This window comes from Alosa alosa, chromosome 13 (assembly GCF_017589495.1).
Source record: "Alosa alosa isolate M-15738 ecotype Scorff River chromosome 13, AALO_Geno_1.1, whole genome shotgun sequence".
Lineage (NCBI taxonomy): Eukaryota > Metazoa > Chordata > Actinopteri > Clupeiformes > Clupeidae > Alosa > Alosa alosa.
Window position 1 is genome coordinate 16,964,667 of NC_063201.1, and position 14,901 is coordinate 16,979,567.

The 14,901-nt window shown below is 40.8% G+C and overlaps 1 protein-coding gene across 1 annotated transcript; it reads right to left on the reverse strand.

The window, feature by feature from the left end:
* Positions 1-786: 786 nt before the first annotated feature.
* Positions 787-5,458, reverse strand: cd4-1 (CD4-1 molecule). Its single transcript, XM_048260489.1, has 8 exons — positions 5,275-5,458; positions 4,794-4,920; positions 4,245-4,465; positions 3,363-3,617; positions 2,621-2,971; positions 2,049-2,294; positions 1,578-1,702; positions 787-997 (listed from the first exon to the last, which is right to left on the reverse strand). Exons 1-8 carry the CDS (start codon positions 5,312-5,314, stop codon positions 869-871), a joined length of 1,494 nt encoding a protein of 497 aa, XP_048116446.1. The 5' UTR covers positions 5,315-5,458; the 3' UTR covers positions 787-868.
* Positions 5,459-14,901: the final 9,443 nt, after the last annotated feature.

Here is a 14,901-nt window from a genome sequence, read left to right on the forward strand (position 1 = left end):
CTGGTGGTTTTGGTACATCTAATACAACAGAATTACACATAAGCAGTGTATTCTAACTAAAGGGATGACACTGTTATCTTACTTTCAGAATACGTTATTATATTGGTCAGTAACTGCACATGAATATTAACCACCTTTATGAGTAAGAATGGATATGCCACTACGCTATATTTCATGGTTGCCCTTTTAACATACTCATAATGAGGGTTCTCATATTCTCTGTCTGTCGGTCTCTCTCTCACACACACACACATACAGAGAGAGAGAGAGTACGGATTATGCTTAAAATTACCCTTGATGCTTAAGAAAAGAGAATTGGACTGAGAAAAGAATAAATGCAAGCTATTTGACTTAGTGTAACAGTATAAATATGATAGCAATATTATATAAATCTCATGATCAAAATCAGAAAGACTGCTTGGTGTCATTTATATATTTACATGTTTATTTTTACACAATATATAAACATACATGCAAATTATATGAATGTTCACTGTCGTAGGATTATACAAAATGTTTTTTATATACATGATGACCACATTTTTGTAGTGAACATAAGTATTTACAGAGCTGTTATAAGGCATTAAAAAACATGGCTGCTACATATGTTTGAGCTTTTTGTTTCAGTTAAGAGTAATGATTGGACAAAAACACGCACACACACACACACACACTAACACGTGTACACACACACACACAGATACACACACACACACACACACAGACACTGTCACACTCGCACACACGCACACACTTACACATACAGAGTTACATGATATATATATATATATATATGAAAATGCTGAGTAAAAAAAGTTCTTATAGGTGTATGAAAACTCTGATTATAACACATATAATGTTGTCTACTTCAGGCCTGTTCTTCCATGGGCTCACTGTTCTTCCTCACGTTTATTCCACGCCTCTCTCTCCTCTCTCGTTCGTTGGCAAGCGAGTGTACAATGTTCTCCAGGGCTGGGTAGGGCAGGATCATTTTCCTCTGGAGGCCACAAATTAACATATATTAGTCTACACAGTCGGCTTCACAGTGATGTATCACTGCTTGTATGTGATTGTTATCCTGCATGTATGTGATTGTTGTTTACAGAGAAGGCACTTTACAGCCCAAGACAAATTTCCCCTTGAGGGACAATAAAGTATCTCTCTATCTCTCTCTCTCTTAACACATTTAACAAGCTTGATGTATGTTAACATATAAATTGAAAATAAATATAATAAATAAATAACATTAAATAAAACTCAATGTGTATAAGACTATTTCCAGTTGGTGAACTTCCAACTGAGGATTACAGCAAAACAGTCTGATAATAGGATGCATATTGTGATGTTCTTTCATGGTCAATTAAAAAATATTAATTTGACCAAACTTATTATGACTAATATCAACTTTGTTCAATTGATTTCAACTTCTGTGGAAAGTACTTAAGACAAACTTTATATAAAAATGTATATTTTCCTCTTTTTCAACATCCCCAACATTTACCCTCCTTAGAACATACAACGTTCTATAACATTGTTTATGTAAGACACAGAAAAAAATCCAGGTTGGAATCACTCACCCTTTGGTGGTTCCTGTAGATCTGCAGTGCGATGAGGAGAACCAGCAGAATGAGGATTCCAAAGCCGATGACCAGCGCTCCCCTGTTATAGCTCTGCTCCTCCGGTCTCCCTGACTCCAGACCACCTACAGAACAGCAACATTATTTATTAGTTATAATTTATTTAATTATAAGAAATGTTACATTGTCTCCACAATACATTATTTGTCTGGAGCTAATGCACTTAATACTTAATGAATTGATCAATACAATGTACTCAAGTTCACACAAACATGTTGTTACAAAAGTAGGCTTGTGGATAACGTTTCGGGTAATTCATATACATATTTTTAAATAAGCATGCATACTATATAATAAGCATTTATGTCATAAATATCCATTATTATTTTCAGGTGTGTACTTTTTAACTTTTGTGTACTACAAGTGTACTGCATTACCCACACTTATGTGAAATGAGCCTGCTGTACGTACCCATGAGGTGTAAGTGGTAGGTGACGTTCCCCAGTAACCCTCTCTCTCCGTAGTAACGGCAGACCCACTCGCCCATGTCGTCCTCTGTCAGCTTCAGAGTTTTGTTCTTTCCCACAGGGGTTACTGTGGCCACAGAGCTGTTGTCATAGGTGACACGGACCCACTCATACTTGGTCACTTCTTTGTCGTTGCTCAGCTGACACGTCAGAGTCAGTGGAGTCCTCTTTGTAGATGGGGAACTGAGCACTAGGGTCCAAAAAAAACAGAGGATGGTGTTTTAGCTAACCATGCACATCATGAATTATAATGAGTACAGACAACTATATATTTTCTATCAAATGTTCAGTTTATGAGCTGTTAATGAATGGTGTAGCATTTGCCAGCAAAGAAACAAAAATGCATTAAGCATGTTCACATCCCTTTGATACAATTCATCTCTGATAACAGCTCACCGTATAAGTAACAGGTTTCATTGCTGATGGTATTTACCTATAACCCTATGGTAATGGGTTACTGTCTGTGTATGAGTATGTAACATGTTTAGTTGTTGATCGTATTCCTCCTTCTCTCACCTCGAGCAGTCACCAGCTCCAGCTCCCTCTTCACCATCCTGCTCTCCACCGTTCCTGAACACACGTAACTCCCCTCATCCCCCAATTCCACACGCTCCAGCCTCGCAGACTGGTCCCACAGAGAGGTGGGGGACAACGGTGGACGAATGAATGACAGCGGGAGAGAGGGAGGCGGGTGACGACGTGAATTGCTGCCAAGACGATAAAAAGAAGAGGAGGAGGAGGACCCCTTGGAGAGCCTGCTCCAGGTTGCGTTAGAGGTCAGGCCCTGGGTGAACACACAGGGGAGGATGGTGTTGGAGCCAATGGCAGCGTACACAAGGGCGTTGTTATTTGAAGGGTGCTCTATGCCTGCAGGCAGAGAAGAGAAGAGAAAGGGGTAGAGAGAGAAAGGGATCAAGGCAATGGAGCAAATGAGAGAGGGAAGGACAAGGGAGGAGAGAGGTACAGAGAGGACATCACATTAGAGGAGAATGACAAACAGCAAAATGCACACTGAAAAAAATAAAACATTTTCAATTTTTTTTTCATTACACATAAACTTGACAATTTGCAAATGTGTCAGTGCAACATTACTTGACTGTGTAATTTTGAGTGCACTAATCTTTTTTTTTTTCCAGCATATGAAAAACAATCAGAGGACTCCCAGAAAACTCCAAAGTGCGATCACAATTGCCTTAAAATGGTAACAGTAAAAAGATATGCTTCCGTAATGGGCCATTTCTCGTCATTGGCACCGCACCTTTTACTCTGAGGAACTGCGTCGCTTCTGTCGCTTTGCCTCTGTAGTCAACGCAGCACGTCCAGTTTCCTCGGTCACTCTGGGACACACTGGGAATGGGGATGGATGACCGGCGGTATCCATTCCCCTTGTAATCCACACCGTTGAGCTTCCATCTGTACTGTTCTGTACTGTACAGCATGTCTGGTTTCGGAGTCACAATGCATTTCACTTGTAGTTTATCCCCTTCTATGGCCTCAGGGAGTGAGAAAGACACTAGAGAGAGAAAGATACAAAGTTATAGAGGTGTACCAAGATGCCATCATCAGCAAGAGTTGCCATTATCAGCATAACTTTGAGCGCTTTGGATTGTACTAAGTACATGTTAAATGCGCTTTATAAATAAAAATGACTTGACTTGACTTGACTTGATAACTTGGATCTGGATCTGTTCAGCCAACTATATTAACAGCCACTGGATTTGGATAGAAGGCTGGAGGTGTACTGCTGAGCTGAAGCACATCATTTATTATTTAGTTACAAAAATAATATACCGGTAACCATATTTGGGCCTTGATCTCCACATTTTGTCTCTTCCGCAGAGAGAGAATTTAACTTCTGTCTGAGGACAATTTTGCATTCAAAATGTGCACACAAAACCCTTTTAATAATGCTCATCTGCATTTACATTTATGTTCTATAAAATATTACAGAACATTGAGTATTTATGTTTCTGGGGCAAACTAGCAGTGTTAGTTGTGAGTAGTGTTGCTCACACTGGGGTGAATGTGCCTAAGATCTTGAAAGGATCAAGTGTGTCCACTCTCACACTTCACCGGGACCAGCTCGACTCTTCAGCTGCTCTGTGGAGTCATGGCTAACAGACTTCTCATAGACGCTCACCTTTCATGACCCTGAGCATGACTTTCCATGTTGTGGTCCCGCGTCCTAGTCCATGTCCCTGCACGCTGCAGACGTGCTGTCCTGCATCCTCCTCCCTAACGGCATCGATGTACAGGCTGTAGTCGCCAAACTGGCTGCCCAGGCAGTGACTGCGGTGCCCGAGTACTGAGCCGCGGTAGACCAGGCCGCTCTTTTCCCGACGACACACTGTACTCTCGCCTCTGAGGGGGAAGAGGGAGAGGAACACAGGGGTCACAGGGCTGCTGCTAAGAGGAGGAGGGACTGTTGGAGGGGTTATTATGGGATATTATTGAATGGACGGAATAAGGAATGAGAAAGACAGGCAAGTGGGGCACATATTTGTCTTTTTGTCTGGAAAAAAAAACAGAGGGAGAGAGAGAGAGAGAACAACACAGAAAGAAACTGATAGAGAATCAACAGAAACAGAAAGAGAGAGGGAGAGATATACGGAAAGACTTAGGGTAAAAGACACAGAAGGAGAGACTGATAGGAAAGGAGGGAGGGAGAGAGAGAGATAGAGATACATACCTTTTACCCTTCTTGACCCATTGGAAGGCAGCATAATGAGTTGACTGTGAGTCAGACACGAGACAAGGCAGCACCGCCTGAGAGCCCTCCTGTGCCATGACCTCAAGCACTGTTTCACAGGTGCCACCTGCTCTCCACGGACACACAATGGAAGAATTATGATTAATTATTTTAATGAAGGGAATGACAGTCACTGCAGGGGAGTCCCCATGTCAGCAACAACTGTTTCTGAACAATTCTGTGAATTACCATGCTTTGAAAAAGATATACATATTTAGAGCATAGCATAAAAAAATAGTTTCCTAGAAGTAGTTTAAAATAACACATGCTTAAAATTAGTTTCCTTTTACTTTTATATTTCCAAATAAATTTGGTGTCTAAAAATAAATAAATAAATAAACAAACAAACAAATAATAAAATACAAAATATTGAGGTTATTTCAGATTAAATCTTATATTTATTTCTTGTCATCAACCTCACCTGTCACAGCAAGTACAACTCCCAGAAGTATAAACAGCATCTTTAAACGTGTGCATACAAGTGTGCACTCTCTATCTCAGTGACAATCTTCAGGCGTTTAGTCCTGTATTTGTCCTCTTTAATTTGCTTTAAGACACCACTTCTGCATTTGTCTCTCTGTCTATTGTTTCTCTCTGTTCCTGTCTCTGAACAACAGGGGTTTGAGGTTAGAACTGTGGTATATATATGTGAGCATGGGTGACAACCAGGATGAAGGTAGTTCCTCTGTGTGAATCACATGACTTCGAGCTTCAGGGTGCCTGGTGTGGTTTGAGACTCTCTGATTGACGCAAGTCGGAAAACGAGAGAGGCAGGTAGAGAGGGTGACCCACACTCTCCCACGGAATCCCTCTCTATCTCTCTCTGGCTTCTCATAATGTGTGTACACAGTCTGTCACTTTTGGTAATGGATGTACACATATCAGTTATATATTTGTTTATCTGAGAATTTCAGAAAGCCTGAAAGTTTTCCGTCAGGTCATATCTCTAAGTCAGCAGATTGACTGGGATGATTTTGTTTCACAGGCCAACAGTGACTGTTGCGTTTCCACAATGTTTCAGTTCTGTATTTATTTCTTTAGCCAGAAGCATCACTTTTCTTGCTGGCTTGCAGGAGCCTCACATTCTCCATTGCGCACAACAGATTCCCCCACAAGGCATTCTGGAAGTCAGTTCTGTTTATAATAGCACATACAAATTTAAATCTTTCTTTCTCATTATTGATCCACGGGTGAATATTCACAAAGATGCTGCGGGTTAACACACATTCCAGTAAAGCAGGGAAGAATGGGGCTCTCAGATGTGGTGTTTCCTGGGAGTATATGCTGATGAGAATGACTCAAGCTCTCTCCTCCAGCCTCTTCTTTTTGCTCATGTTGCTTTTTTCCCCTTCAAATCTGCATATTGGTGTAGGAAGTCTTTATCTCTGGATCTTATTACTAGAAGCTAATAGATCATGTAGCAAGATAGTGGTGGATTTGGTGTAAAATGGCTTCATTCAAAGATTATTTGAAGCGACCTTCCATCAGTGAAGAGTGATACAGAGACAGACAAACAGTCAGGCAAACAAACTACAGCTACTACCACCGATATAGGTCGAGACCGACCAGCAGTTTTAAGAGAGAGCTGTAAACATTTCCTCAGAATACCACAAAGCCAGACATGGCTGCCACAGCACACCCACTAAAATCTGGGCCAACGCCATGCATCACACTTTTCACTTCCTCGCCCCCCTGTGTTTGAATCATCTCCCTTTTATCTTTAGATGAGGTTTTGGTGGTGGAGGGGGGACACGCTTAGCTGCTACAGTGATGGGGTCTTTCCTACAGCTGATGTTTTGCTGAATTTAAATTTGACGTGAGGTGGGCTGATGGTAGCCCCTCATATGGAAAATACACAAATGTGTGTGGGTGTCAAACATAAATAGAACATGTATTTAAATAAATCGTGCACTGGTTGGAAAATATCACGATTGATTTAAAAAAAGAAAAACTAATATATGCTCAGTGTCAACCACTGACTCTCTTACTTTCTTTCTGACAGTTTTCCTGATAACTGTAATGCGCTGCATAAATGTAATATGTTGTTGTTGTAACATTGGCCTTGCAAAACTAACCGATGAAATTGGCCGTGCATGGCGCAAATTTGACATTAGTCGAGCACAGACGTGCATGCTCATCTCTAGATGTTTGCTCAGAGCAGGGTGGAAACCGTGGGATTGTGTTATCTGGGTGACTCGATAAGGACATGGCCTTGTGTTAGTATGCGCACATGAAGACATTGCAGCCTGGTCAGCAGATTCTCCTACGTTTACTGGTGACACTCACCACACGCTGACTTGTCTCTGCACCACTTGAGGATCATACTGTAACTGAAACATCAACATGGAAAATGCATGCAGCCTTTTTTTTCGTGGCATAAACAAGAAAACACATACTACTCTCTGTGAGCCTAAATACTCTACCCCAGCAGGCAAAACAACATATGGAAAATCTGTCAACACCATTCACATGAACAAACATTTTGCATTAACTTGCATCAAATCACCAAAAAACACCACACAGAAATGGCTATAATGCTATCTATGATTTTGGATTTTGCATTGGACTGCAAAAAAAAAAAACACACATCAGAGGTCATTCAAAAAAAGGCAGTATTTTATATGTAGGCTTTCAGTGGTGACTGTGTCTGTATAATGCTCCCCAAGGTGATATAATTCTAGGGAGCATTGCATCAAGCACACAACCACAATTAGGTCTTGTTGGGTAGGTTTTGACTCAGCCTCAACTAAGACAAAAAGAATGGAACATAAACTGACTCAAAAGTAGATGTTTTGATGGAGAGATTCGCTTAACTCAAAATCTGCATGCAGTTCACTGAAATACAAATGATGTGCTGCAAACTTTATATACCAATCTTTTGGGCTTAAAGATGACATGAAAAAGTTAGCAGCATGATCAAATAAGTTTATATTGCTGTGTGAGCACCCATTAGTTTACGCCACAATATGTCACTAACCATCTTTGCACATAGAGTGCATAGAGAACAAACTTATGCATGATAAAAGAGTTACTTTATTCACAGGGTCACACACGTTCACACATTCAAGGCAACATGCAAAGCAAGTACAGCACAACACATTTAAAAGCTTATTGAGTGCTTCAGGCCGGACCCAAGCAATGCATTTTGGAATGTAAGTAACGCAAATAAATGCCTTGATATAAAGATATGGAAAATTACCACTTATACAGAAATATCACACTTATACCCCCAGGGAAAAGACTTAGTTCAGTGGCTAGGCTTTGTTACAGTTGAGCCACACAGCATAGACCACTGTTAGATGTTAGATAGATGCTCTCATTTTTTTACATATCTGCTTTTATTGGCAGAAATGAAGCAGAGTGCAATGTGCAATGTTCTCCTTGAATTTCCATTGACGTCAACGTGTGTGAGAAGAACTGACACAAACAAGATTTCATTTTCTTTTAACCTGAAAATAAATTCCATTCAGCTGATCTGCAGAGCCTTACCAACACTGTTTACAGTAAGACCGAAACCATCTCTCTCTCTCTCTTTCTCTCTTTCTCTCTTTCTCTCTCTCTCTTTCTCTCTCTCTGATGCTGTTTTGAACCCAGTCTTCCCCTTCCACTCCACTGTTTTTATAGCCTGCTGTTAATTCAGTGCTAATGAGCTAATGCCCATTACTGCGGCAAAGTTAGTTTAACGTTTAACATTCATGAGACTAATGTCCATCCAAGTCTTGGATTTCAAAAACAAATTTTGCATGATTTTTATTTATTTTATTTTTAAAATATATATATAAATCTATTATGCTCCCTCATCAATTGACTTGACCTGACGGCATCAGACCAACTGTGCAGCATAGACCTTAAATGCCACAAGGCTTGGTTTTCAAAAATACCTTTTTCATGTTTTTTTTTTATTTATTCTCCGCAATAATTTAAAACTGTAAATCTATTTTGTTCAATTACCAATCGGTCGCTTGCCATCAAACCAACTGTGCAGCATAGACACTAATGTCCCATACATGCCACAAGGCTTAGTTTTCAAGTCTTCAAAGTTGTCTTACTTTATGTATATTCATGTATGGTTGGAACTAATGATTTACACCCCTTCCAGTTAGTCTATACGAGACTAGTTCTGAACTTAGAGTTTTTTCAAATCTGTAAATAGTGTACAAAATTCCACATGGCTTGGCTCCCACCTGTTTACACGATTTGTCATTTCTCTGTTGCTGACATAGTTAGGTGTCAAGTCACCATCTTGTTTGAGCTGTTTTAGGTATGTATTAGGTATGGTGTTACAGCATGTCCCATCAACAATTGATGGCAATATTAATGGACCCTAACCTTATGGGCTGCTGGCTGGTTGCGTAGGCATTTTGAGCATAATTAAATACTGGGGGGTAAAAAAAATACCAACCAAAAAATAAATTCTTCTCTAGAGAACAAATTTTAAGCCAGGTCTTAGTTTTGTTGCATTTGTTGGTCAGGTCCTTGTTCAAAAAGCTGTGTAGACCTACTGTAATTTACGGAGCCCAGGAGGTGTCATTGCAAGATATTTTTGTATATCGATAGAATGTGCGTTTGTAGCAGCCGATAATGTAATAATGTCCAATAACGTAATAAAGACCGTAATAAAGCCAATAATGTAATAATTTGCCAATAATGTAATAACATTTCTGAACCAATGATGTAATAATGTTTTGCCAATAATGTAATAAGTTATTACATTATTGGCTGGTTATTACATTATTGGCTTGGTTGGGGAAAAAAACTATAAAATTGGGTGCGTGTGGAGGGACCATGACGTATTTTTTTTTCTTCAGAAAATTCCACTTTTATTCCCCCAAGTTGTTCTTATATTTGTACCGGTAAATGAGTGGAAGTTACTTTTCTGTTGAGATTGAACTTTACCTCAAACATCTTACATCTGTTCTGACAAATGTACCATACAGTATTTGGAGAATATTTAGTTTTGTAAATAGGGACAACAACCCACCCTTTCTTATAATTATGAAGCTAAAATATTATGTTTCCAACATTATGGAAGTGCTACATATTGATATACAGTTTAGAGTTGCACCCTCAGTTTAATTAAATATGCAACATCCTCAAAGAGACCCTGAATTCATATATACAACATTTGAGTAACTGTGTGTGTTTGCAAACATAGATATGTTCAACTTCAGTGCCAGGGCAAAATGCAGGTCAGAGATAATTCTAGCCATCAAATAAAATTATTGCTTGTTGTCAAAAATAGTTGTTGTAGAGAGTAGGGGTGATTTTATGTGTGCTGTCAGGTCTTTAAGCAGCTAATAGACAATAACTAGATATACCGCAGAGCGATACTAAAATATAACCACTGCCCAGTCCAGCACATTTTTTCCAGAAAAATAAGTCACGTTTGTCAAACTGTGTTCATTTCCTACTTTGTACCTTTTTTGTGTTTGTAATTGAGTGTGTGCAGAGTGTGTGGTTGTTTTTGTGTATATGTGTGCTTCTGTGTGTGTTTATTGAGTGTGTGTGCCTGGATGTAAGTTAGTTTTTGTGTGCGTGTTTGTGCGTGTCATGTGTGTGCATGTATGTGTGTGTGCATGTGTAGTGTGCTATTCAACTTTACCAATAACCTAGCCCATCTGTTACAATAATGCATACAGAACTGGTTCCTTCCTTCAAAATACTATAGGGGACTAGTGAATCACACTAGTTTCAGGTGGAGAGAGAAGGAGTGAATGAACCAATTACACACTGGGAGGATGATTACAAAGGCCAAATTGAATGAACCAGGTTGGGAATTTAGCCAGCAAATCAAGGAACCACCTTTGCAATAAGTGCAGGGATGGATTACTGCACGGGCCTACCGGGCCCAGGCCCAGGGGCCCAAGAGGTCAGGGGGCTCTGAAGCCCAAGCCTTTGCATGGAATCATTGCCTCAATATCACAAATTTCCCCTTGGGGATCAATAAAGTATCTATCTATCTATCTATCTATCTATCTATCTATCTATCTATCTATCTATCTAACAAATCAGGATGTAGGCTATGAATCTGATTGAATTTAGTATTGGCCATCCCCAAAATGCACCAGAATACAGGAAATCACATCAAACAAATTCAAAATTTTCTGGGGGAGGACCCCCAAACCCCCCCTCCCACATATATATGACAATTAGTGGGGGGCCCTTAATACATCTAGGCCCAGGGGCCCGAAAGTTCATAATCCGCCCATGGATAAGTGGGATCTTTAACAACCATGGTGAGTCAGGACCTCAATTTAACATTCATGCAAAGGAAAGCATCTCCTGCAGTACAGTGTCCCTGTCACTGCAATAGGACATTGGGATTGATATTTCTTTGGTGGCTTTTGGCCACAGGGAAGAGTGCCACCTACTGGCCAGCCACCAACACCACTTCCAGCAGGAACCTACTCTTCCAAGGAGGTCTCTTATCCAAGTACCGTAATTCAGCAAAGTCAGGGTATCTGCTGGTCTGACTGCTGGCTAAAAACAAAAGGTGAAAGGCATATATGATTCTAACTGTCTCACTGAATTGCATTATGCACACTCAATTCTCACTGGTATCTGCTAGACAACAAGTACCAAAACAGGACTAGTTCATTGATTTCACATGTAAAATACATTTTTTTACAACCTCACCCCCATCTTGCCTGTTCATAATTCTGAGAAATTCTTGAATTGTGTGCATGTGTGCGTGTACGTGTTTATGTTTATGTATGTGTGTGCGTGTGTGTGTGTGTGTGTGTGTGTGTGTGTGTGTGTGTGTGTGTGTGTGTGTGTGTGTGCGTGCATATGCTTGTGTGTGTGCCTGTGAATGCGCCTGTGTGTGTGCATGTGCATGCATGCATACATATGTCTACTGTGTGTGTATGTGTCATATGATTACTGTGAATGTATGTTTGTGCGTCTGTATCTGTTTATGCACATGTGTGCATATGGAATGGTAACCTGGTAACCTGGTAACCTGGATCACAGATTACCTGACGGAGCGACCACAGTTCGTCAGACAGAAGAACTGTCTCTCTGACACTGTGATCAGACACACAGATCCCAGATGCACCCCTCCCCCTCCCCTCCCCTTACACCCCCCATCATCACAGTGAACACGAGAAAGGCAGCGGGGCCTGACAGACTGTGTCCAAGGCTACTCAAGGCCTGTGCTGCTGAGCTGGGGGAGCCACTGAAGCACATCTTCAATCTAAGTCTACGCCTTGGACAAGTTCCAACACTGTGGAAGACATCATGTCTCACCCCTGTCCCTAAAAAAGCCACATCCTAGTGAGCTTAATGACTACAGACCTGTTGCTCTAACATCACATGTGATGAAGACAATGGAGCTAACTTCGTCTTAGGTATGCTCAGACCCCAGGTACGCCATGCACTAGACCCGTTACAGTTTGCATACCAGGAGAAAGTGGGCGTGGACGATGCCATCACTTATCTTCTACACAGGACACATTCTCACCTTGACAAGGGGAAAAGTGCTGTGAAAATCATGTTCTTTGATTTCTCAAGTGATTTTAACACCATCCAACCCCTCAGACTGGGAGACAAGCTCTTGCAGATGGGTGTGGACACTCACCTGGTAACCTGGATCACAGATTACCTGACGGAGCGACCACAGTTCGTCCGACTGAAGAACTGTCTCTCTGAAGAACTGTGTCCGGCCACCCACAGGCCACTTGGTGTACAGTAACATAAATTAATTTATTGATATAGCCCCCCATGAACGGAATTCCAAAAAACTTGGCGTGCATTCAGAGGATGTCATAATGATCCTACACTTCCAATTTCATGCAGTTTTGACCATGTCAGGTCAGAGATACCTATTACAACATGATCACAACATTGCTTTTTCATTTTTAACTAGGTAACCTGTTCATAATTCTGAGAAATGTTTCATTGTTTGTGTCTTATCCAAGACGAAACTTGGTGGGCATGTAACCCCACATTTTGATCTGTAGCCCCCCCGCTGGACTGCACCCCCCGAAAGGAGGGTAGGGCAGACACAGTTTTCTGTGAATATCTCGAGAACCGTAGGGTTTAGGAGGACCATTTTTTTTTGTATGTTGATCTAAAAGGGCCATGTCAACCCATTCCATAACCACTCATTTCATGTATAGCGCCACCTAGTTAAACACAAAAAAGTAAAAATTAGGTGTTGTAATCGCAGGTATCTGTGACCCAACATAGTCAAAACTGCACGAAATTGGAAGTGTAGGATCATTATGACACCCTCTGAATGCACACCAAGTTTCGTGGAATTCGTTCATGGGGGCCACACAATAAATTAATTTATGTTACTATACACCAACTGGCGGAGACAGTTTTCTGTGAATATCTCGAGAACCGTAGGGCCTAGGAGGTCCACCTTTTTGTATGTTGGTCTTAAGGGGCATGTCAACCCATCCATTACCACTTATTTCATGTATAGCGCCACCTAGTTAAAAATTAAAAAGCAAAAAATTAGGTGTTCATCACAATATCTCTGGCTGACATGGTCAAAACTGCACGAAATTGAAAGTGTAGGATCATTATGACACCCTCCGGATGCATGCCAAGTTTTGTGACCTTTCGTTCATGGGGGGCCTTACAATAAAATAATTTATGTGTACATTTAGTGACCGTACACCAACAAAGATTCGGGACACTGAAAGACCAGGGTACCACGAAACTTGGTGGGCATGTAACCCCACATGGATAGTATGGAACCATCGTTTTCGTTTTGATCTGTAGCCCCGGCTGTACTGGACCCCCGAAGGAGGGTCAGACACAGTTTTCTGTGAATATCTTGAGAACCGTGGGGCCTAGGATGACCAATTTTTTCCATTATGTTTGCCTCCAGGGTCATGTTAACCTATTCCATGTGCACACATGTGCATAAACAGATACATACGCACAAACATACATTCACAGTATTCATACGTATGACACATACTCACACAGTAGACATATGTATGCATGCATGCACATGCACAAACACACATACGCAGGCAAACACACAAGCAAACACACAAGCACGCACACACACACACACACACACACACACACACACACACACACACACACACATAAACATAAATATGTACACGCACACATGCACACAATTCAAGAATTTCTCAGAATTATGAACAGGCAAGATGGGGGTGGGGTTGTATAAAATGAATTTTACATGTGAAATCTATGAACTAATCATGTTTTGGTACTTGTTGTCTAGCAGATACCAGTGAGAATTGAGTGTGGATAATGCAATTTAGTGAGACAGTTAGAATCATATAGGCCTTTCAGTGTGATTTATTTTTGTGGAAAAAATGTGCTGGACTGGGCGGCGGTCATATTTTGTACCGCTCTGCGGTACATCTAGTTATGTATGTCATTATACTATGTTGGCACATAGGCTAGCTTAAAGCCTAGTATTTTGGGACATACACTACCGATCAAAAGTTTGGGGTCACATAGAAATTGGCATTCCACTCCATTATAGACAGAATACCAGCTCAGATCAGTTGCATTGCTTTTTTAAATCAGAGCAGCAGTTTTCCAAAGGCACATTATCTGTTTACTAATCTGATATCATTTTAAAAGGCTAACTGAGAGAAAAACATTGGAGAACCCTTTTGCAATTATGTAAGCACATGTAATCTGAAAATGCAACTCTCAAAGTCTGTCCCTTTTGCAATTATGTATGTCCATAAAGCCAGATCGCAATCTATTAGCCTAAGTTAGTTCTTTTCGGTAAGTGTGATTGAGTCACATTGTAGGTGGAATGACAGAGCTTTTCCATAACATTCATATCGCCCTATTCTCACGTGTAGCCATCAGTCTTCGGAGGCAGGTGCCCCTGGTCTAGATTCATAGGCAGGGGACAGATGGTCAGTCATATTTCCCTGAATTTATTTTCCACAACAGCCAGTCATAGTTGGCTTTGGCTATGCTTTCCGACAACAGTTGTATGCATTAACCTCTGTGCAATAAACAAGACACGGTGGGGTAGGCTACAGTTAACGGAGGTTAAAGGTAAACCACATGCTGTTGTTGATTTGGCTAGGTT